The sequence below is a fragment of the Ornithorhynchus anatinus genome, chromosome 2 (genome assembly GCF_004115215.2).
Source record: "Ornithorhynchus anatinus isolate Pmale09 chromosome 2, mOrnAna1.pri.v4, whole genome shotgun sequence".
In the NCBI taxonomy this organism is placed as follows: domain Eukaryota; kingdom Metazoa; phylum Chordata; class Mammalia; order Monotremata; family Ornithorhynchidae; genus Ornithorhynchus; species Ornithorhynchus anatinus.
In genome coordinates this window covers 34,454,043-34,476,205 of record NC_041729.1, presented here as the reverse complement: position 1 = coordinate 34,476,205, position 22,163 = coordinate 34,454,043, and the positions used below count along the sequence as shown (strand labels likewise).

The 22,163-nt window shown below is 59.7% G+C and overlaps 2 protein-coding genes and 1 non-coding gene across 3 annotated transcripts in view; 1 reads left to right on the top strand and 2 right to left on the bottom strand.

Moving 5' to 3' along the window:
- The window catches only part of RAI1 (retinoic acid induced 1), a 185,785-nt gene extending 173,756 nt beyond the window's left edge, over window positions 1-12,029 (top strand). The window contains 3 exon segments of the mRNA XM_029058291.2: window positions 2,056-2,149; window positions 6,031-6,080; window positions 8,179-12,029. Coding sequence (XP_028914124.1) covers window positions 2,056-2,149; window positions 6,031-6,080; window positions 8,179-8,193 — 159 coding nt within the window. The 3' untranslated portion in view covers window positions 8,194-12,029.
- Window positions 12,030-16,203: 4,174 nt separating this feature from the next.
- The window catches only part of SREBF1 (sterol regulatory element binding transcription factor 1), a 41,686-nt gene continuing 35,726 nt past the window's right edge, over window positions 16,204-22,163 (bottom strand). Inside the window, exons 9-18 of the mRNA XM_029056407.1 lie at window positions 21,982-22,163; window positions 21,506-21,767; window positions 20,864-21,030; window positions 20,329-20,497; window positions 19,934-20,042; window positions 18,929-19,032; window positions 18,469-18,601; window positions 17,799-17,961; window positions 16,697-16,897; window positions 16,204-16,292 (exon numbers count right to left, since the gene is read on the bottom strand). Coding sequence (XP_028912240.1) covers window positions 16,745-16,897; window positions 17,799-17,961; window positions 18,469-18,601; window positions 18,929-19,032; window positions 19,934-20,042; window positions 20,329-20,497; window positions 20,864-21,030; window positions 21,506-21,767; window positions 21,982-22,163 — 1,442 coding nt within the window. The 3' untranslated portion in view covers window positions 16,204-16,292; window positions 16,697-16,744. The remainder of the gene's footprint in view (window positions 16,293-16,696; window positions 16,898-17,798; window positions 17,962-18,468; window positions 18,602-18,928; window positions 19,033-19,933; window positions 20,043-20,328; window positions 20,498-20,863; window positions 21,031-21,505; window positions 21,768-21,981) is intronic.
- On the bottom strand, window positions 17,056-17,152 carry MIR33A (microRNA mir-33a). Its single transcript, NR_034633.1, has one exon. It is a non-coding gene; the product is annotated as a microRNA mir-33a (primary transcript).

The window sequence follows — 22,163 nt, the reverse complement described above, 5'->3', positions numbered from 1 at the left end:
CCTGTCCTTCTCATCCCCACCAGCTTCCTCCTTCTCCATTCTTGCCTTTTCCTTCTTCATACGCTTTGTCTCTCTCTCTCTTTCACCCTCTCCTGTTCTTTCATCTCGACAATAGATTTGGGGATTCTTGCCAGCTCAGGGTAGAGATTGTCGCCACCTCTTAGATGCAGTCCATTACCCGGTTCTGCCTCCTGAATTCGGGTGAGGGAAGCCACATGGTAGCTACGGCAGGGGCATTTCCTTTCTTCGCACCTCCCCCCATCAAAAGAAAGATCCAACATCAGGTTCTGCTGAGGAGCAGGCAGTCCAAATGAAGCCCCAGAAAACAGAAAAACAGGTGTTGTTTCCCTCTGCGCCCCCTCACCTGTTGAGCATGTCCTCTTGATGCTGAACAAGTGCCCATCACCTGAGCGGCTTGGGCACGAGCCAAAGAACCTGCACTGCACAAAGCCCAGTCATTTCCTGGACAAGGCTCACAGGACCCGGCCTCTTGCTTTGCCACAGGAAAGTGGCAGCCTGTAGTTGGCGGAACGGCAAGAAGCCCTCGATCCGGTTTCTCTCTGCGTCGTTACCATTTCACTATCTACATCTCAGGGAGCTAAACTGTGGTTTCCCATCCCCTTTGCTCAGTGGAAGAGATTTGGGATGGGTCTATAGAGCATGGCTTCTCCCTCTCGGAAACCCAAATTTGTATAACCTGTTGCTACTGCAAAGGTACCATCTACCTACAGCTTGGGCTAGACAGGCACTGGATTTCACCACCAGGGTCAGGGGTCCATCGCTTCAGAAGCTCTGGCTAGGTGCAGTGCTGGGTGCAGCTGCCGGAGAGAGCTCGCCAACCTCTTCCCATCGTGACCCTCACTGTCCCTCCCAGTGAACCAGGCTGGTTTCCAGACCTCGCCCAGGGTTGGGGAGAGAAGAGTGATGACCTTCCTGCCTAGATCAGAGGTGGCCAAGCTCCACGGCCCGAAGACCCACAAATCATAAGCATAACATGGCCGAAGCTTTGACAACTGGCACGGCCTGTGGGCTTTCCGCGGGAGGGGGTAGGAGGCGAGTGGCAGAGAGCAGGTGTTCCCGGGACACGGGGGGATGGCTAGGAGGGGCTGAGGGTAGTTGCAGGGGTGGGAGGAAGGGCACGATACACCCCTTTTGGGCCCACGTATGCCGGGGTGCTGCTGTTACCATTGAGAGGCCAGAGATCAGAGGTCCGCTGAGGCCTGATGCCACCCCCGCTGGGGCAACAGAGAAAAAATCAATGATGGAGCATCTGCGGACAAGCTGCCGGGCAACTGAAGAAGAACCACAGTTGGGCCATCCCGGACTTGAGTAGACCCGAGGTCCAGACCCGCTAGATGCGGCGAGAAAACAACCTACTTCCTGCTGGGATGGGATCGGCCCTCTCCCGCCACTCCCTCACAGTATCTCGGCACCAGCCCAACTGTGTCCAGCGGGCTATTCCCCTGCAGCTCATCACCGGGTGTCTTTCAGAGAGGTCCACCCATTCACAAGGCAAACAGATGAGTTAATCTTGACTTCTGTTTGTGCCCAAGGTCTTGGGACTTGAGAATCTGCACGGCTGCATTGCACCATTCTGCCCTGCGGGGAGAAAAGGGGTTAAGGATTATTTCCTTCCCAGGGGTCTGATGAGCTCTCTGCAGTTGTTGGATGGTGATGAGCCCCTGAGGCCCAGAGGAGATTGGGAGCCCCAAGGAGAAGAAGGTCTCTTGCTTAAGAATAACCTAAGAGCAAATCCAGGCCGGGCAGTTAGGAATATAAGGGGACCCTCGTTCCCGCCTCCCTGGGGCTGCCACTCACCTGGAGAGCAGAGCCCGGTTTGGAGAAACAGGAAAAATTAGGGCAGCTAGAAGCTGAGGAAACCAGTGAGTTGATTGGCGATGCCTTCCTGTTAACCCCAGCAGGGTATTTGGGTCAGTTCCCCCGTGAGGTACTTTGTCCCAATCCCACGCTTCCTTGAGGCCAGAAAATTCTCTTCCTCCGGTTCCTGAGCCTGACTGAATGTCTTCTTTCTCCCTCCATTTTGTGGGCTTAAAGAGATGCTCCAGCTGCCAGCAAACAGGAGCCACTGTGAGCTGCTGCCATAAAGGATGTGCCCAAACCTACCATTACGCATGTGCTGTCGACACAGGTAAGGGTTGACCATGATGGAGGGGTGGGGCCGATTCTCCTAGGGAAGAAGGCTTGACACAGCTAGGACCCATTATATGATTCTTCTCCTACTCTCCTACTCCGTCTCTGACATGTACGTTGCTCCTCTGCAGATTGGGCAGAGGGGTCAGAAGGATGAAATGGGCACTGGGTTAGGTGGTTGGACGCTGATGCTCCTAGCATGTTTTTGCTCCTGGCATGTTTTCTGCAAGGATTCCTTGAAGCGACTGACTCCATTTTACATACCAGGTTCCCATCTTGATACCTCAGTTTTCCCACTGGTTTTTTTTCCATACCTCCAGAATCTAGCTCACCCTTGCCCTTTCTCCTTCTTCTTCTGGCCTTACACAAGCTCCACCATACCCAGGCCAGCCTGGGACCCACCACAGCTCACCAGCAATTCCCAAGAGCTTCTAGCCCCTGGCCTCATCTCCCAGACCCCGATGTTCCCCACAAACTTCCAGCCCTCAGCCCCTTCACCTCCCAGAGCCAACCAATGGTGGGGTACCCGAGAGCTTCCAGCCCTCATCCCTTCCCCAGACCCAGGTGGTGGCGGGGTTTCCCAAGAGCTTCCAACCCTCAGGTCTTTCATCTCTCAGAGCCCGACATTGCCAGGGTTGATCGGGTGAACAGGAAACCCTTTCCCTAGGGATCAGGATAGGACGCAAGTCCACTCCCTCTGAGAAGCCACCACAAACCCAGGGCTCTGAGTAGGCAGGTTCATAACTTCCCAAACGCTCCCTTGGGCCAGGAAGCTGCTGTGAGCACCAGCCTCCCATCAGAGCTCCCTGGGAAGCCCAAAGCCCATAGTCACCATCCAAGAATACCAAAAAATACTTTTTTTTGGAATAAGAGAGGGCCCAATGAGGCGGATAGCTTCTTTCTAACTAATTAAAACAAATAATCACCACAGAAAGCTGTGCGCACCAAAGACCGGAGCTTGTCTTCTTTGCCCAGCCTGAGCCGGAGACTTCCACAAATGCTCAGCAAGGGTCTGGCACCCAGCATTCTGCATTCAGAAACCAAAAGAGGCCTCGTATTCCCTGGGAAGTAAGCCTGCCGCAATTTTTTTTCAACCACGGGGTGCCCCTCTTGCTTCGGGCCAGTAGAACAGGCTGTATAATAATACTATTTTTTAAAACAATCCTCTTGATTCTTAGAGACCATTTCACAACTAGTTCCAAACCAACTTCTCCAGGGGATTGCACAGAGGAAACAGGTCAATAGGTTGAAATGCCATGCCAAGTCTGCTATTTTGGATCTTGTCTTCAGAATCAGAGCCGAGTGTTTACTCTTTTTAAAAAAAATGGTATTCGTTAAGTGCTTACTACATGCCAGGCCCTATACTAAGTACTGGGGTGGATACAAGCTAATCAGGTCGGATACAGTCCATGTCCCATGTGGAGCTCACGATCTTAATCCTTATTTTATAGATGAGGTAACTGAGGCTCAGAGAAGCTAAGTGACTTGCTCAGGGTCACACAGCAGACATGTGGTGGAGGTAAGATTAGAACCCAGGTCCTTTTGAGGTTCAGGGACATGCTCTATCCACTAGGCCATGCTGCTTCTCCCCACTACTCCCTGAAGAGTAAGGTGCAGTGGCAGAAGTCCTTTTTCTGGCAATCTCTTGCACTTACCCATGTCTCAGTGGGCGTGGGTTTGTGGAGGAGCTAGGGAGTTGCCATCCCGAGGTCTTGTTTAAAGTTTGAGTGCAGTCCGTAAAGTTGATTTGGCTGGTTGCGGAGAAAGTATCCCTCTTTCTCTTCCCCCCAGGGATTTTGGTTTGTGTGGACCAGCAAGGCAGCCCGTGTTGAAACACTGAGCTTTTGTGGGGTGGTAGTCCTCTAAGATGAAGTCTTCATCTTTTCCTTAAGTCTGAAGGAAAAAAGTTTAAAAAAAAAACCTCAAACCCTGAGCAATTTCAACATCATATTTCAGGCATGTGTTCTGAAGACTTTAGGCAGGGATGTTAGTTATAGCTCAGCCTGGAACATTCTAGGCATTTGGATCTCCATAAACCCAACAAGGAATGATTGGTGCTGGAGCTAGGGGTATTTTCTTTGTTCTTTCCCTTTTTTAAAGCTTGGGATATTAAAGGCAAAATTCCTTGGGAATGCCACGTTAAGGTTTTCCCCACCACAGTCAGGTTCTCTGAGTTAATGGTAGCTCATTGCACGGAGGCGGTGGTTTGGATTACTGGTTAGATGGTGAAATATGAAACCTGAAGAATGTGCAATGTGGGTGAGAGACTGTGGCTAGGAGAAACTCAACTTCGGCATTTCTCTTTCTCTCTCTCTCTCTCTCCCTGTGTGTGTGTGTGTGGGGGGGGGGGGGGGGACACTGTTTGTTGCACTGGGGGAGCTGATTGCTGTAGAGTGAATACAGCAGAAAACAGGGGAAAGATATATTTCCCCTCTTTGAGTGTGTTGGTGTGGGAAAGAAGATGGGATTTCCCAGGGAAAGTGAGGGCATAAGGTCAGAGGGACTACGAGAGAGGTGCCTTTGCCCTTCCCTACCCCATCTCCACACCTCCAGGGAATCTTTTACAATCACATTGCTTGCCTGGGGGGGTCCAGGGCCAGCCCCGACCGCCCCACTGGATGGAAATGGTGCAGAAAGAGAAATCATCCCTGGTAAGAAAACAGCCTTCCCAAGCAAGGGAAAGAGAAGGAGACCTTGGTGTTTTCCCATCTGTTTCTCCCTTTTCTTCTCTTCGGCTTTCTCCTTATCCTGTCACCAGGGAGTCCCACTGCGCTCCCAGCCCTCACTTCCCCCCGAACTTCGTGTTCCCATACTGTCAAGCCTCGAGTATCCATTTGCAACTTCCCCCCTGAGAGGAGGGGGCCGGTAGAGCTGAGAGCTCTTCCTCAAGCAGCAGAAGCCCGGAGCAGGAAGTCCACCCTTCGCTCCTCGGATTAAGGAAGCGTCAGCCAGGGCAGGGACGGTGGCTGCTGCTAGGGCAGCCCGAACCCCACAGGGTGGGCAGCTGAATGTTCCTCCCCAGAGCAATGTTTGAACCCCTGGGGGCAGGAGGCTTGCTCAGTGGCTCTCCCCTCCATCCTCAGTGGGGCTGAATCCTCCTGAAATGCCGCCTTTCTGTTTGAAGTGCAACTGGCCATCTTGGCAGGAGAGAGATCACAAGACGCGTGGTGCCAGGGCTCCAGGCCGGCAGAGTCAGAAGGAGGCGGGAGACTGCAGGTGCAGCAGGGTGGGGGAGAATGTTCTAACGACACGGGGGAAGCTCTGAGTCTCTCACTTCCGTGAGCCTGGGCCTCAAGCACAGACTGGAAGCAGATGGCCTACCGGGTTCCCTGGTGGTTAGTGCTTCGCGCCGGCACTAGGGAGGCTTGCGTTCGGTTCCCAGTCCCGGGTTCCCATGCCGTGGGCTGAAAGAAATGGGAAAGCAGTCCTCAGATAGCTCAACTGAGAGATGCCAGAGCCGGGGGAAGAGAGGGCAGAGAGGAGGGAGGATCTGATTCGTCCCTCTCTCAGTTCAAGAAGTTGGGACCGGGGCCCCCAGAACCAGACCCAAAATAGGAAAGCCCTGTGGAGAGAATGGAATGGATTTATTGCGTGAGCTCTCCTGGGTCTCTGCTAAGGCACTTTCTGAGAGGCAGCCTGGTCCTTACAGGCACTCTGCGCCCCTCCCTACACCTACCTGATATAAGAAAGGTGCCTTCAGGTCTCTCTCCACAGCAGAAGTCTTCTCTATACCACCCCTTCTCCCTCCGCTCCCCCCTCCCCCCCGCCAACCAAGAAGGGGCCAGCAGATGTAGGGGTTGAAAACGGGGTCAGTGACTCTGAGAGGCCCCCTCCCCACCTCCTCCAGTTCTAACAGTGGACTTCTCTCTTTGCTCCTAGGTTGCGTATTAGTAGAAGAGAACTTCTCATTGAAATGTCCTAAACATAAGGTATGTGAAATGCCCTCCATCTCCTCTTTTTAGTTTGCTGCCTTGGGGCCCAGAAGACACACTCTCTCTCCTGCTTCCCTGGCACCTCCCGACTTTGCCTCGCATCCCTGGCCCTGGGGTCCCCACAGCTTTCCCGGCCAGACCTGAAGGGAACATCAGAAATATTTCCTCCAGCTCCAGAGGCCTTGACCGAACTAGCCCGGGTTCTATTACTGTCCCAAGGGGCTGGACTGCCAGGGGGGGGCACACACCCCCTGCCACCTCAACCCTGCCACACTAGGGTCACGTAGCTTCAGAGTAGTCTGGGAGATTGAGGTATCCCCCACCCCAACCCCAAACAGGCAGCCGGGAACCTGGCATCCCCCTGGGACTGAGTTTGCCTTGACTGACCTTAGATTCACCTTCCTCCTTCCCCACCACATCTCTCTCCTACTTCAGAAATGCATCACGTTCTCCCTATTTCTACTCTCTGCCTCAGTAGCCTCCACCTCTGGCAAGTCATCCTGTATGCTTATTACCCTTCAGGAGGGAGGAAAAAAAAGTTCTGCTTGAATCCCCCATTCACTCTCAGGGCTGCTTATTTTTAGCTCCTGCCTCCAGTTCCTGAATCCTTCACCAGTCCAATGGTCTCTGTCTGTCTCCTTTCACTGGGACATGTTGGGAGGCAGGGAGCAGGGTGAGAGAGGAAGATGAGAGGAAGCAAAGGGGAAGGGGAGGTGAAGAACACCCCGTCCCGTTCCCCCCCTCCAAGCCTTGGTCGAAGAGCAATGAGAAGAGCGCCAAACCTATTACAAAGGGGCTTTTTGTCTCCCACCTTGGCAGCCCGAGGTTTCCAAATGCTGACCGGCTCCCGGGTGCTGGTTAATTTAATCAGTGCTTAGAGCTGTCTCTCCCCATCTCGCCGGTGTGCACGCCTTATTATTCGCAATTAATCAGTGGGAGACGGGGCAGGTTGGCACACGCTGGTCATAAGCATCTCCTTATAAATCAGGCAAATCGAGGGGGAGGAAGGAAGCGGAAAGAGACCAGGCAGCACTGAGATGAGAAGGCAAGAGGTAGTGGGGGCTTAGGCGTGTGGCAAGGACTCAGGAAACTGCCCTGCCTCGTCCTGGCGGCCCAGGGTGGCCAGGGGAGGCCGGGGAGGCCAGGCCCTAAGGATCACTGGGGAAATGGCCCCTGTGCAGATGGAGAGGAGTGGTGCAGATGGAGATGGGGGCTGGGCTCTGGGGCTTTGCAGGATGGGGGCAGAAATGATCCTAAGGGGGGGGTGCGGGTTGGGGGGCTGCGGGGGGGGGCCTGGCTAATGGGAATTCCGGCGTCTTCCCAAAAGCAGGCACTGCTGCCCCTAGTGGGAGCGAGCCCCAGCAGCAGGGTGAGAACACCCCAGTTTCGTTTAAATGGTATTTGACAATAACGATAATAATTCTGGCATTTGTTAAGCGTTTACTGTGTGCCAGGCACTGTACTACAGCGTGGGGTGGATACAAACAAATCCCGGTTCGACACAGTCCCTGTCCCACGAAGGGCTCACGGTCTCAATCGCCATTTTTAGAGGTGAGGAAACTGAGGCCCGAGAAGTGAAGTTGACTTGCCCATGGTCACCACAGAAGACAAGTGGTGGGGCTGGGATTAGAACCCACCAACCTTCTGGCTCTGTCCACTATGCTATGCTGCTTCCCTTTAAGCGCTTACTTAGTGTCAGGCCATTGTACAAGCCCTGGGGGTAATTACACGTTTACTCAGGTCGGAACACAGTCCATGTCCACATGGAGCTCACGGTATCAATCCCCATTTTACAGGTGAGGGTAACTGAGGCACAGAGAAGTTAAGTGACTTGCCCACCGTCGCAGAGCAGACAAGTGGCGGAGCCGGGATTGTAACCGAGGTCCTTCTGACTTCCGGGCCTGTGCTATATCCATTAGACCATGCTGCTTTCAACCCCCCCGCATTGTGCTGATAGAATGGCATTCCAGCGCCCCTTTCTCTGCCTGGGGACTCCCAGAGGTTGTTCCCGGGTGAGTCGGGCAACCTGGAGTGGGAGCAGCAATGGGGGGTGTTGAGCCCCACAGTTTCAGCCCCACTGTGGCTTCTCTTCCAGAGGCCGCCATTGTAATCCAGCCGCTGGAGACTCATCTCCTCCGTCTGGCAGAAGATGCCAACCAGAGATCTGTGCCCTCCCCCCAGCCCCCACCCCCACTTCCCACCAGGGCCGTGGCCAAGACCACCCAGATGGCCGAAGCAGAGAGGATCGAACGGACCCTTGTCGTTAGCCTGCGCCCCTCTCCTGTCCTCCCGCCTCTGCCTCCCCACCCACGTTGGAGTCTCTCATCTGAACGGCCAGGAGCCAGGGTGGCCCCCAGAATCTCCCCTTGCCACCAGGGACCCGGACGGAGCTCACCCACGGGCCAGTATTACTCCAGGCTCGGGGCCCAGCTGACTGACTTGTCCCCTCGCTCATCTGGGGCGGAGGCCCGAGTTACCCCTGACCAGAGAACTGGAACCTACCCTTCGGAACTGGATTCTGTACACTGCTCTCGCCTGAGCCGCCGCCGCCCGGCCCATTTCCCAACCGGGGGTCACATTGGGTCCTCGGGCCTCGCCCCGGAAAGCGGGTCCCCCGTCTGCTGAGGCAAGCCGCAGCTCGGGCCCTTCCCCTGAGCCCGCCGTGGCTCGGCCCCATTGAGCCACTTTGCGGGGGCTGAGCCAGTTGCTGGAGGCGGTGTGTGCCAGGGACAGGTCATTCACCAGGCCCAGGCAGCGAGGCCAGGCAGCACAAAAGCCTCGTTGTTCTCTACTTTCTGCCAACAACCTCGCGCCTGCCGGGACTGGAACCCAGAGCTACACTTGGGGGTTCTTTTACTCCTAAATACTTGCTGTTTTGGAGGGAATGTCACTCCCCCTCCACCTCCACCAACTTGGTCTGTCTCTGTGCATTCTGGGGTAGATGTAAAATGGGAGAGGAAGCAGGGGATAAATCCAGGTCCTACCGGAGTCTTGGCCGGCTGGGAAAGAGGGGCGGGTGGACCTTCCTCTGCTGCCCCAGCGAAACGCAGTTCACCACCCTGCTCTTGTTCTAGCCCAACCCTTCTCCGGCTCCTCTCGGCAGCAGCCTACCTGCCCTCCCCTCATTGGGCCTTGCTGCCGCCTCCCTGCTTTGGCCTTCCCCGCCAGCCACAGTTCAGAATAAATCTGTTGAGAAGAGCATCTTTGAGTGGAGAAGAGAGACCTCGGGCCCTGACCTGCCACCATCGGTGACAGAACCCTCCCCCATGCGCCCTCCCCCCCAAAACACACACACACACACACTACTACCCTGCTATCTGGGCTAAGCCGTCTGATGGCCGGGCGGCTGACACCAAACCAGCAAATCTGAATCTCACCAGCCTGTGTGGGAGGGACTGCTCCGGCCGGGCTTCTCCTCCCATTTCCCACAGGAAGCGGCAGCGGGTCCCGCCAGCTCTACACACGGCGAGGGGCCGGGGTAGCGTCGGGAAGGGCTGGGCCCCAGGGTCGGATGTGAGCTATCAACCTCGCCCCTCACCTTTGGGGCCCAGACCCACCTCGTGGTTCCTCTGATAGTCCTTGAGTCACTTCTAGTCTCCCTCCAAGTCGATCAGTCCATCGATGGTATTTGTTGAAGACCTACTGTGCGAACAGTACGGTACTGCTTGGGAGAGCGCAAAAGAGTTAGAAGACACTATCCCTGCCAATCCCCTCTGGGCGAATCCTTGCTTTGGTACCTTTGATTCTAGGCTAAAATGGTGCTTCCCCTGCTTGTCTCTACTACTCATGTGATTTGACCCAAGCTGCCGCAGGGCTGATCTGAACCACCTCAGGGGAGGATGCACTTTTGTGGGGTGGGATCTGTCTCCGGCAGGGGAAGGCGGGAAAAGGGAGAGGGTGTCTCCCATCAGTGGAGCTAGGATAGCGGTTGGGGGCCTTTCGAGTGAAAAGCAGCAAAGAGCGGACAAGAAGCGACAAGCTGGTAGATTGCGAGCAGATAGCAACCTTCTGCCGCTTCTCCCGCTGAACAGTGGCCCCGCTGGGAGGCCGTTCACCTGGCCAAGGTCACGGGGGGGGGTCCCTGTTGGCCCCCTTGACTGCATGGCATCTGGTCATTCCGGGTCCATTTGCAGTCACGTCTGAGGGTGGGGGCCAAACCATTCTCCGAGTCCGTCTGGGGCGGGGGGGTTGATGATGACCCGAAGGTTTGAGCTCATCCCACGGGGTGACTTCCCAATCCCTGGATTGTCACCAGCCGGCTGGGTCCTTCATCAGCACACCCAGAGACTGCCACCCTCACCCCATGATGAGAGTGCGGTATACGGCCCTCCAACATGTGACTGTGCTGGTTTGTCCTTCTCCCTGCCTCGTTCATGCCTCCATCGCTCAGCTGCTCTAGAAGCCCTACTCCGTTTCCCCCTCTCACCCTGCCACGCTCCTTCAGGGCCTGGCTCCACGCCCCTATGACCCAGTCCATCCGCTCACGATGCCGTGGGCCCTGGCATACCTCGCCGGCTGACATCTCCGAGATGCCCCCATGGCACCCACTGTGAACTGGGAGACCAGAGGTGGCAATGGCTGCTGCAGTTTCAGGCCAGAGTCTTTGTCGGGTTCCAAGTTGGCTTTAATCTTGGCATCGGTCCTCACCTCATTCACTCGGCCCCCCCCGCTATCCATCCGGTGGGCCGGGTTGTCTTATCTTACACTTTTCATTCCGCATAGCCCCCACCCTGACTCTCTCCTGCCTATCACCCTGCCGGCCGGGGCAGGCTGGCCACTCCCTGGACTGGTCACTCCCTGGGGCCGGACCCGGGTGTGTGTATGTGTGTGTGTGTGTCCCCGAGTAGCCCATCAGCCTGGACCCGCATTGCCCAACATTCACAGCAGCAACGAGGGTGGCCCCGCCGAGATGGGTCAGGCACGGAAAGAGGTTGTCGTTTCTGCGGATATATAGCTATATATAGCGTGAGATATATATTGTAGATATATATATATATGCACACACATGACACAATACACACACATGTGTAATATAGCTGTTCATTTCCATAGTGCAATGTAAGCATGTGTGTGTACTGATTGAGGCCTGGAGCCTGGGGAGGGTACAAGGAAACTTCCCCACGAGAGCCCAGCGTGTCAGCAACTACATGAACCATGTGGCCGAAAGACAAATCGTGTGTACAGGATATATATGTGCTGTTATATATATATATATACATATATATATATATATATACACACAGACACACAAACATATATATACTTTTATATATATATATATGTGTTATATATAATGTATATACGTTAGAAACGTGCTAGCTTCTATTTCATCACATCCGTTCCCCTGGAGTCAAGTCCAAAGAGGTGGGAGTGAGGTGGTGGAGGAGGAGAAGGGCAAGGAGCAGTGAAACAAGAAAACAAATGCCCCAGCCAGGAACCCGCGGCCAGCCTTCAAGTCACCCGTATGTGCGTAGCTCTCTGCTCTATATACCGCTGACTCACACCTGGCTTGTTCTTTCGTCGTCGTCCCTGTCGTCGTCGTCATCCCTGTCCTTGTTCACCCCTCTCCCCGCCCGAGGAGGGAGGTGAGGGAAGCCGGCCGGCCAACTGGCACCTCGGACTCTGGAGGCGGCAGCCCGGGCCTCTGGGTCCTGGAATCCCGCTTCCCTTAGTGGCATCTTGTACATATGACTGTAAAATGGTAAACTGTGTGTATTATATATTGCCTCATTATATAGTGTATATATATGTATACATATACATATATATAATATATATGAAGACTGTAAATGTTAAGACTAGTGTTCTTATTAGTATATTGCTTCACACTGAAGATTGTGTGTAACGAGCTGTTTCTAAAAGATGTTTATTTTCCTTAAGAGTAAAAAACAGGTCATTGCATTCAAAAACGTCAATAAAGATACAACAATTGTTTTGGAAGTCTTCCGCCGCGGGTGTGTCTGAGTCTCCTGGATCCCAGGGGCTGTTGCTATGGCCTCAGCCCCTGGCCCTGGCCCTGGCCAGCAGGGGCAGCCCAAGTCCCTGGCAGCTGGGAAGGAAGAGGGATGACCTGGAGCAGGGCAGGCTGTGGTTTAAACTCCAGCAGGGCCTCGGTCTTTCCCAAGCATCCCCTTGGCTGGCTGGGGTGAGTTTGGCCCGCTGTTTCCCTCCAAAAGCGAGGCACCTCAGAGGCGACAGGGAAAACCGGAGGAGAATGTCTCCTCCGTTGCTCCCATATGTTCCCGAGACCAGCCCAGCGCTGCTCTCAGGCCCCCACCCGACCCAAGGTTGCTACAACCTGACCGGGCCCACCCTGGTGCTGCACACCCCTTGCCCCTGCCAGGCAGCAAGATGCTGGTCTGGGGAGGGGGAGGGGGAGGGAGGGAGGAGGCCCAACCTGGCCCATGGGGACCATACCCCAACCAGGGCAACCATTTTCATGTCCCACGAAAGAAGGGGGGGACAGGATGGGATTCAGAAAGAAAGTTCCCGAGGTGGGGCGATGACTGACATTTAAGCTCAAAGCTGAGGGAGCAGGGAAGGCCGCGGCTGGGCCCAGAGAGGTGGGTCCTGTTTGTTTCAGCCAAGGGACCTGGCTCCCTTTCCCAGACTTCCTGGCCCACGACAATCCACAAAACAGCTCAGTCAAACTCAAACCTTGAGGAGCCAGCTCAAGTTCCTTCTCGACTCCCCAAGGCCATCCCCAGGGATGCACCTCAGGCCACACATAGCCTCCGGGGTTCTACTCAAGGCAGTCTCTTGGACTGTCCCCCCCAAGTCCATTTCCTGCCAATAGAATGCTCTCCCTCCCTGAGCCCTAGATTCCCCAGAAGCCGTCCTTGACTCGGGTGACTCGCTTCCTTCCCTGCTCACTGAGCATCCTGGGGGGGGAGTCACCTTGGGAACCTGAGAGAAGGGGGATGACGTGTATGGAAGGGTCCATGGGACACTGCCGAGCCCCATGCAACTGCCACTCTCTGGGCAGTGACAGAGCTGAGGCATGGCCCGTGAGTTCAGGAGAGTGAGTGAGTGAGTGAGTGAGTGAGTGAGTGAGTGAGTGAGCGTGCGTGCTGGGCCGGGGTGATGTGCGGTGCTTGGCTGACTCCCTGTGATTTTTCTGCTCCTTCCACATTCCCTTCTCTTTCAGCTCCTCTGCTCACAACACCCACGCCACTGCTGCCAGAAGCCCAAGTCAGGGAAGCTGCCCTCTCCCCAGCAGGACATAGTCCCCCTAGGGCAGTGGGTACCTGATGGAAGAACAAGTAATATATTATTGCAGTCTTCCAACGAAATTTCTTTGGTAGCTGGATGGAGGAGGGAGGGAAAGGGAAGGACACGCCCCACAGGTCAGGTCTGAAAAGTCTCGGACGGCAAGACTGGGTAGGGGGCCCCTGAGTCGCCTCCGATCCAGACCCCCTTTCTCCATAAAAATAAAAACCAAGTTATAAATAATTCTTCCCTTTAATTCTTTGTACAAAACTTCTTGAACTATGAAAATAAAGTTTGTGAAGGAAAAAAGTCATCCAATTTCTCCAGAGGCCTAGGAGGCTAGTGCAGTTGCAAAGGGGGGGAGGGATGGGGCCAGAGGCAGGATCTACAGCGTGTACAGGCCACGAGGCCGAAGCCTCCAGCTCCTTCCCCGCACCACAGTCTCCCTCGGGGCTCGGCCTTCCCTCATTCACCCCGGCCCAATGGCCCTGGTACGGTCTGCTTGGGGCTCAAGCCTCTGCAGCCAAAGGGCAAGACCCTACCGGGCGCTCCCCGACTGGACAGACGGTTGGCCTTGAGGCATGAGGGTGGTGGTAATGTCAGTCCTCTGACTCTAAACCCGGTGCGGGAAAGGGGCTGGACTCATCTGGAGCTGGGTTGGGGGGGCCGGTCAATGACTCACCCCGCTCTTTTGCAGCTGGGCTACGCAGCAGGAGCTGGGGGGTGGGAAGGAGGAAGCAGAGAGTCAAGATCTTCCACGGGAAGTCTTGGGAGAGGGGAGGGGCCGTGGCAGAAGCTGCCCGAGATGGGTGAAAAGAGCAAGTGGGATTCAAAGGAAGACCGGGGGGATGGAAAGGGACGGGAAGCCACTGGTGTCCTGGGGCTGGGGCCCAGACCTGGGGCCTCTCCTGGGTTGAAGACGCTCCACCCGGGGAGCGAGGGAGGGAGAGAAGCTCACGCTTCATTTTGGCATGAGTTGGGGGGGAAAAACCCCAAGTTCCGGGAGGAGAGGCTTGAAGGGAAGCTTGGGCTTTCGGCGGGGGTTCTTAGGGGCAACCAGGCTACGAAAGGTCCGTCTGGGGCTGCAACTCTCCCCATCTTCGCCCCGAAGACGAGCACCCGTTTCCCTCCAGATGCAGGGACGCTAAGTCGCCTCCCCGGCCCCTGCAATGCTGCCAACTGGCCAGCGGAGGCCGCCCCCGGCCCGCCCCGCACGAGTGGACACCCCGGGCAAGGCCGGAGGCCGCAGCTCTCGGCCGGCAGAGGAGGCCCAGGGCCTCACCCTCTCCCCTCTCCTCCTTCCTCCCACCCCTTCTTCCCTCCCTCCCGTCACACGTCCCTTCCCTCACCCTGAACTCCTGGGGCTGATTAAAAGTGAAAGCTAAAGCCCTCATTATCCACGGACCATTAAAGGCTAAAATCAAAACTGATCAATTTCCCAGCCGTGGCTCTTGGCCTCTCCGACTGGAAGGCCCCCACGTAATCCACGAAGATCCACTGCTCCGGGGGTCCCCGCCCTCCGCCCTGGGGATTGGTTGGGGTGGGTGGGGAGGGCAGCGGAGGCAGTCTCGTAGCCCGGGCAGGAAGCGTGGGGGGCGCTGGGGGGGTGGGGGCCCACAACATCCCCGGCCCCTCTCGCCCCCAGGCCGCCGCCCGCTTCCAGAACCCACGGGGCTTCTGGCTCCTGAAGAGGCAGGGCCGAGCCCCCGACTGGCCGCCTCAGGGTGGCGGGGAGGGGGTGCGGGGGCGGAGAGCCCGGGGACGGCGCAGGCCCCGGGCCGGCCCGGCTAGCCGAGGTGACCGTGGTGGCCGCTGCCCCAGCTTGAATGATCATCTGCTGGCAGTCCTGCAGCAGGCGCCTGTCGCCCAGCTTCTCCAGGGTGCGGGCGGCCTCGGCAGCATGCCCACTGCGCTGCCCCGGGCCGACAGGAAGGACGGGGGCAGGTAGCAGCAGGCCAGCAGCAAGGCCTCCGCGTGCTCCCGCTCCGTGGGCCGCGCCTCCAGCTCGCCCGCTGAAAACCAAAGGGAGCGAAGATGGTCCCGGCCCCCGGCCCTTGACGGGGAGAGGGTCGCACGGAGGGGTGGGCCGAGAGGTGAGTGGAAGGGTGAGAGGAGGGGCAAGCAGGGGGACGGGGCGGCTTCCCCTAGATGGGGCCCGGAAGTCGGGGAGGGAAGTTACTTCCCAGAAGAAGCCAGCCACCAAAACCATCAGAAATAGTGCTGGGGAGGGAGAGGCGTGTCAAAGAGGGTTGAGGGTCGGCCTCCTCTGCCTGGCCCATCCTTCCTTTTTCCTTCCATCCTTCCTTCCCTCCCTCTCATTACTCCTGATGTTTGGGCTGGGCTAGGTGGGGTTGGGAGGGCAGGGGTAGACGGGATGGGGTACGACAGGGCTGCTGGAGGGGGTAGGGCATGGAAGGGTGACTTGGACTGGGGCCGGGCAGGGTCGGGCTGGGCAGGGTGTGGTGGAACGGGGCAGGGCAGGGTACAGCAGGGCAGGGCTGGGTGGGCCATGGCTGCACAGAGCTGGGCAGGGACGGCCAAGGCAGGAGAGTGTACGGTACAGCAAATCGGAGCAGGGCAGGGTGTGGCGAGGCAGGGCAGGGCATGGCCGGGTGGGGTAGGGCAGTGCGTGGTGGGGCAGGTGAGGGCTGGGCACACCAGCACGGTCTCCCCCCATCCTGCACTTTCAGCCTGGTGCCTTTCGATCGAGGGTCCCCAAAACCCCCATCCCACCTCCCCGGCCCCACAACCCAAGGCTCTGTTTTCCCAGCGAGAGCCCTCGGCCCTGCCGATCACAGCCCTGCTTCCCCGCCCTAGCGGCCCCCACCCCTGCTCCACGCAACCCCGCTTCCCCAGCCCCAGGGTTCCCCTCCGCTCCTCTCACCCACCTCCTTTGTGGGTCGGGGCGGCTCTCCTGCGCAGGCTGCGATCCAAGAGCTGGTGGGTGCGGGTGGGGCTGGCGCCGGCCATCAACCTGGCCGTGGCTTCGTGCACAAACACCTACCGAGATGGACGCCCGTTACAGCGGCGGGATACTGCCCCACCGACGCGGGGACCGGCCCCAGCCAGGGCCCCGCGCGGATACGGCTTGGACGAGGATGGGATGGCGTGAGGGGGCGGGATGGGGGGAATGGCTCCTGCCAGAGTCCTGGTGCACACTGCCAGGAGGGGGGTCGGGGCAGGGGCGAGACAGGGGGTGGGATGGGGGTGGGGCAGGAAAGAAGAGTCCACTAGACTCGGGTCAAAGAGGGCAGGGATCATGTCTACCAACTGTTGTGTCCTCCCGAGCACCTTGGCACAAAGAGTGTTCCGCAAACAGGAAGCGATCAGTAAACAGCACCGATTGTTTGCCCGGTTGATCGCCCCCGCGGTGAGGTGAGGCGAGGAGAGCGGGGGGCACTCACCCTGCGCATGGCCGGCCGGAAGGACTGGGCTAGGCGCCGTAAGGCTGCTCAGGTCCTGCTGGAAGCCACCGCAGCTCCAGGGGCGAGGCCAGGTGCCCGAAGCCCAGGGGCGGCCCCCCGGGCGGCGGCGGCGGCTGCTGGCTGTCGCCACAGGCTGGTCCTGGTCACCAGCAGCAGGTCGCAGAGGAGGAGCTGGACCGCCTGCAGGGAGTAGAGGTGGGCACGTCAGGGCACAGGACCCGCCGGCCTCAGGGCGGGACACTGAGCGGGCCCGCTCTCCCAAGCTGGGCCTCTGGGGCCCGGGGCCCGGCAGCCAGCTCGGGCGGGGGCCGGGCCGGGGGCAGGGGGCGGGAGGGGTCGCCGGGGGCTGGCTCTGTATTGCACTGCAGGGGCATTGCACCCTGGTCAGACACATGCAATGCAACTACAATGCACTACAGCGGCAGCCGCTGCGGCTCTGGGAGCACGGGGCCTCCCTGGGCGGCGCATCCAGGACCCGGGGGGAAAGTCTGCCCATCTACCCACCGCCCTCCTCCTCCAGCCCAGGGTCAGAGAGAGCTCTAGGGCTGGTGAGTGAGAGCCCCGAGCCACTTTCCCCTTTCCCTGGACCGCTGGCCCAGGGCCGGTCTGCTTCCCTCGTGGCCGCCAGCTGGCCGCAGGCACAAGCCCCCTCTGCCGCACACCCAGCCCCGCTGGAGCGCCTCCCAGTCCACGGCGAGAGCCTCTGCTCCTCACATACACTGTTCAGACCCGATCCCACATCCGAGCTCCAAACTTCAGTTCTGTCCCTGTACCCCGGCGCTGTGTCCCGGCCCCACAACCCAGCCCCACGCCTTGGCCCTGCCCCACATCCCGGTCCTGCCCCACGTCCCAGTCCTACCCCGCCTCCCAGCCCGGTGTTCCATCCCCGCACCTCAGTCCGTCTTGGCTCTGCGCCGTGACCCAATCCCACGTCCTGGCCTCACTCCCGCATCTCAGCCGCACGCGCCAGCCGGCATCCCGTCCCCACCCCTGCCCCCGTGTCCCGGCCCAGCCCCACCTCCCATCCCCACCCTGGCTCCCGTGTCCCAAGCTTGCATCACATCAGGGCAGGGGAACCGACCTTGTCGATGTGGCTGTGGGCTGGAGAGGTGGCCACGGTGAGGCTTTCGCGCAGGTAGCCGCTGGCCTTGTCACAGTGCGCCAGGCTGGCGGGGCCGCCGTCCTTGGCCAGAAGGGCCCGCACGGCTCGGAAGGAGTGCAGCGCTGCCCACGGCAGGGGTTTCCTGAGAGGGCGGGCAGAAGGACAGATGGATGGGGGGTTAGGGAGGGGAGCCAAGGCAGTGGCGGTCACCCACAGGGGGTTATCGGTGGGGGCCGCGGGGAGGGACGGGGGCGGGGCGCGACCCATCGGCAACAACAGCAGCATCTTCCGAGCCAGCTACCGAGCGACCCGCTACAAAGGGACGGGACCCCGGCCCAGCCCTCGGCCAGCTCACAGCCCGTGGGGGGCGGAAGCCACTGGGGGCGGGGGCGGGGGCGGGGGCGGGAGCCATCGGGGACGGAGCACAGAAGCTGGTGACAATACATTAGTTGAGAGGGTGGGTAGGCATAAACGCCAAAGTCGGTGAATAAACCAATCGGTGACCAGCAGACAGACCCAGCACTAGTCTCCCCTCCTCAAGGTCGAGGGCTGGGTCTCCCCACACCCCCCGGCTGCTCCCCCGGGGTGGGCTCCCCCCAGGACCCCTCACCCCGGCACCGCTCCCGCAGGGGCCGCTCCGCACACTCACTCGGAAGCCTGCAGGGTCTTGGGCATGTGCTCCACCAGGGAGTAGAGCCGTCCGGCCGCCTCCTCGTCCCGCTGCAGCCAGTGGATCACCACGGTGACCAGCGACGCCCACCACTTGGCCACCTGGTCGGCACCTGGGAGAGACGAAGGTAGGGCCAGGCCAGGCGGCACCAGGCCGGGGGCAGGGCCCAGGCTGGGGGATGGCACCGGGTCAGACATGGCAGAGGAAGCAGGGGTTGGGAGTACGGCTGCCTCGGCACACCCAGCGAGGGTCTGGAGCCACCTGGATGAATGAAGCTGTGGAGGGGGGTGCTCTCCACACCCTCCTGCTCCGAGACCTGGATGGGACCCCCTCATCCCCCATCCCAGGGGTCGCCTCTGGCAACGGGCCCTCCCACAACCCAGCTGGGTCCGGCCTGACCTTGAGTCTAAGGGAGGGGGAGCGGGAGGGAGGGACTGACCGGCAGAGGAGCTGGGGCCGATGGAGAGGCTGTGGTCGGGGGCCCCGATGGCGTCCGAGCAGCCGTTCAGCAACTGGAGGTATTCCAGGGCATCCGAGAACTCCCTGTCCGGATTGGAAGAGACCACGTGAAGGAGTCCACAGGGATGGGGAGACGAAGGGGGTTTGAAGCCTGGGGCTTCGTCCCCAGATCCAGGCAGAGGAGGTGGGACCAAGCCTTCCGTTACTGCTTGTTCAGTGCAGGGAGCCAGAGACCGCTGAGCAGGAAATTCTCTGGGGTCCTCCCTGGGCAGGGCAGGGCAGAGCAGGGAAGGGAGAGGGAGAACTGCAGGAAGGAGTCTCAGTCATAAGCCCAGAGAAAGGGGTTGGGGCGATGGAGTTGTGCGGACGAGAGCAGGCAAGAAAGTGGCCCAAGAAAATTCCCGGTAGGCTCGGCCCAGCCCTGCCCCTGTGAGACGCCTGGGGTAGATGAGGGAGCTGAAAGGGTCCCAGTCTCCATGGCAGCAGTCCAGGGTGGCGGGGAGCAGGAGAACATGGTCCCCCAGGACAGCAGTTCGGGGTGACAGGGAGTGGGGAGCCAGGGTAATAATAATAATGATGCCATCTGTTGGGTGCTTATTATGTGCCATGCACTGTTCTAAGCGCTGAGGTAGATACAAAATAATCAGGTTGTCCCACATGGGACTCACAGTCTTATTCCCCATTTTACAGATGAGGTGACTCAAGCCCAGAGAAGTTAAGTGACTTGACCAAAGTCATACAGCTGACAAGTGGCCGAGCCCGGAATTAGAATCCAAGACTTCTGACTCCCAAGCCCGTGCTCTTTCCACCAAGCCATGCTCAAGTTCCCCAGGGCAGCAGTTCAGGGTCGTGGCGAGTGGGGAGCCAGGGTCCGGGGTTACGGGGAGCAGGGGTCTGAGGTCACAGGGAGCAGGTGTGCGGGGTTCCTCCAGGCAAGTCGGGGTCCTAGGGAGCGGGGAGCAGGGACCCGGGGTCCCCCGCTCACCTGTGGCCGTCGGCCGTGTCTACGGTCTGCTTGGGCTGAGCCACGCAGCCCAGAGCTCGCTCCAGGAGGTGCTCTCGGAACAGCTGGGTCACCTGAGCGAGGGGGTCCACTGGCCCGGCGCAAGGGGGGAGAAATGTCATTAGCTTCTGGCCCCCCAACGCCCCTCCGCAAATGGGGGACCACCCCCTCCCCAACTCCAATTCTCCCCACGGGATCCGGCCCGATTTGGTCAGGGTATGGATGAGGTGGTTGGGGGCAAGGAGGGGAGGTGAGGCTTGGTTGGGGACCAGAGTGGGGATGATAGGAGCCACTCTAATTCAGCTCCATCCCCGACCCCCAGAGACCCAGAAGGAAAGGCGAAGGACAGCGTGGGGGCAGGTGAGGAGCTCAGCCACCTGGGCTTCCGGCGGAGCTGTAGAGGCTCTCCTTCAGGACGGCCCTCACCGACCAGTCGCCGTCCACAAAGAAGCGGTGGCCCACAGGGTGGCAGAGCCACTGCAGGGCCGGGGGCACGGAGCCGCTCTGGGCCAGGCACACCTGCCGGGCGCTGCTCAGGAAGAAGCGCTGCGGGGCCACGGGAAGGAGGAGGAGACGCAGGGGACAGAAGAAAGGAGTCACTTGGCCAAGCCCACCCAGCCCGAGCAGGGCGGGGCAGGGGGGCCGGGTCTGCTGGGGAGGAGGGGAAGGGGTTCATTGCTCCTGGGAGGGACTGTGGGAGGGGAAAATTAAGGGCCCCGGCAACACCCCAAGACCCGGAGTTGACTGGTACAGGCTGCAGGAAAACCCAGGACGGCGTGTAGGGAGGTGCAGGCCGGGGAACGGGGAGGTCGAGGAGGGCTGTGGAGGCTTGGCTAGACCCCAGGGCGGCGGATTTCCCCCGAACTGGGCCACTCCCCCCCCGCTGGGGAGTCGCGGGGAAGGCTCACACACCGCCAGGAAGTGGAGGCCGCGGGGGAGGCTGGTCTTGATGCGCAGGGCGGCTGCCACGTAGACCTCGGCCAGCGTCGCCACGGAGACGGCGCCCCCGGCGCACTCCGCCAGGTTGACGGCGCTCAGGGCCAGGCTGACGGCAGAGAGGTGTCCGCCGGTGTGCTTCCCTGAGGGGTCGGGGTAGTGGGCGTCAGTCAGCCCCGTGCAAGGAGGGCCGAGGAAGGGCATGGCCACGACCTGTCGGCTTCCTCCCAGGTTGAGGGGGTCGCCCCGGCCCGTGGCACCAGAGATGGTAGGGTGGGGAAGACTCAGCTGCGTCTCCCCGGGTTACACGCCTGCCCGCGTTGGTCAAAAGGTACTGCCAGAGGGCCGGGGGAGGGCAGCTCTGAAGTGAGGGATGAAGCACGCTCAAGCAGAGGCCGGTGAGGACCGGGGGTGACCTTGGGCAGAGCCAGGCAGGAGACAGGACGGGGGGACCAGGAGGCTCAGGGAAGCCGGGACGGAAGCCGATGGCACAGAGTCCCCCAGAGGAGCAAGGGACCATGTGTTCGTGACTGGGCAGACCCACGCTCTGTGCTTCCCCACAGCCCCACTCTACTCCGCCCCCCCCGTTCCCGGCCGTCCCTCCCCGACCACACAGACCCGTCATCTGCAGCTGGTGCAGCTTGTGGTAGACCAGGGCAGCGTCCCGGCAGCTGGTGCGCACGTGGGCCTTCAGCTCGCGGTCCCGCCGGAAGCCCCCAGCCCGGCCGGCCAGCCAGCGGCCCACCCAGAGGCGCTGCAGCACGTGACGGATGAGGTTCCAGAGGAGGCTGCAGACCAGGTCCAGGTGGGAGGTGGGGAGGGGCCGGCCCAGAGCCTTCAGGGCCATCCACAGGTTCTGGGCCGCCTGGGCAAAGTCCCCCTGGGGAACGGAGGCCGGACCCGCTCAGCTGGCTCACGGCGACGCGACCGGAGCGTTGAGGCCCCCGGCCTCCCGTGCCCATCACCGCGGTCCTCCCGCGGCTCTCCCGTTCCCCGCCTCCCCGGAGCCGGGTCGGCTCCCGGCATCCCTCGGGGAAGGACGGGCGAGGGGAGTGCAGGGGAAAGAGGCCAAACGGTTTCCGCCCCCAGCTTACCCGGGCCAGGTCCAGGTCGGCCTGCTTGCGGTGCCTCCAGAAGAGGACCGAGGACTCCGAGTGAGGCCGGGTGACCGGCTCGCCGTAGATGAAGAGCCGTACGGAGGCGCCCAGGACCACCAGCATGTTGAGCAGCCAGAAGAGCAGGGTGGGCAGGAGGCACTGCCCCCAGCCTGAGACAT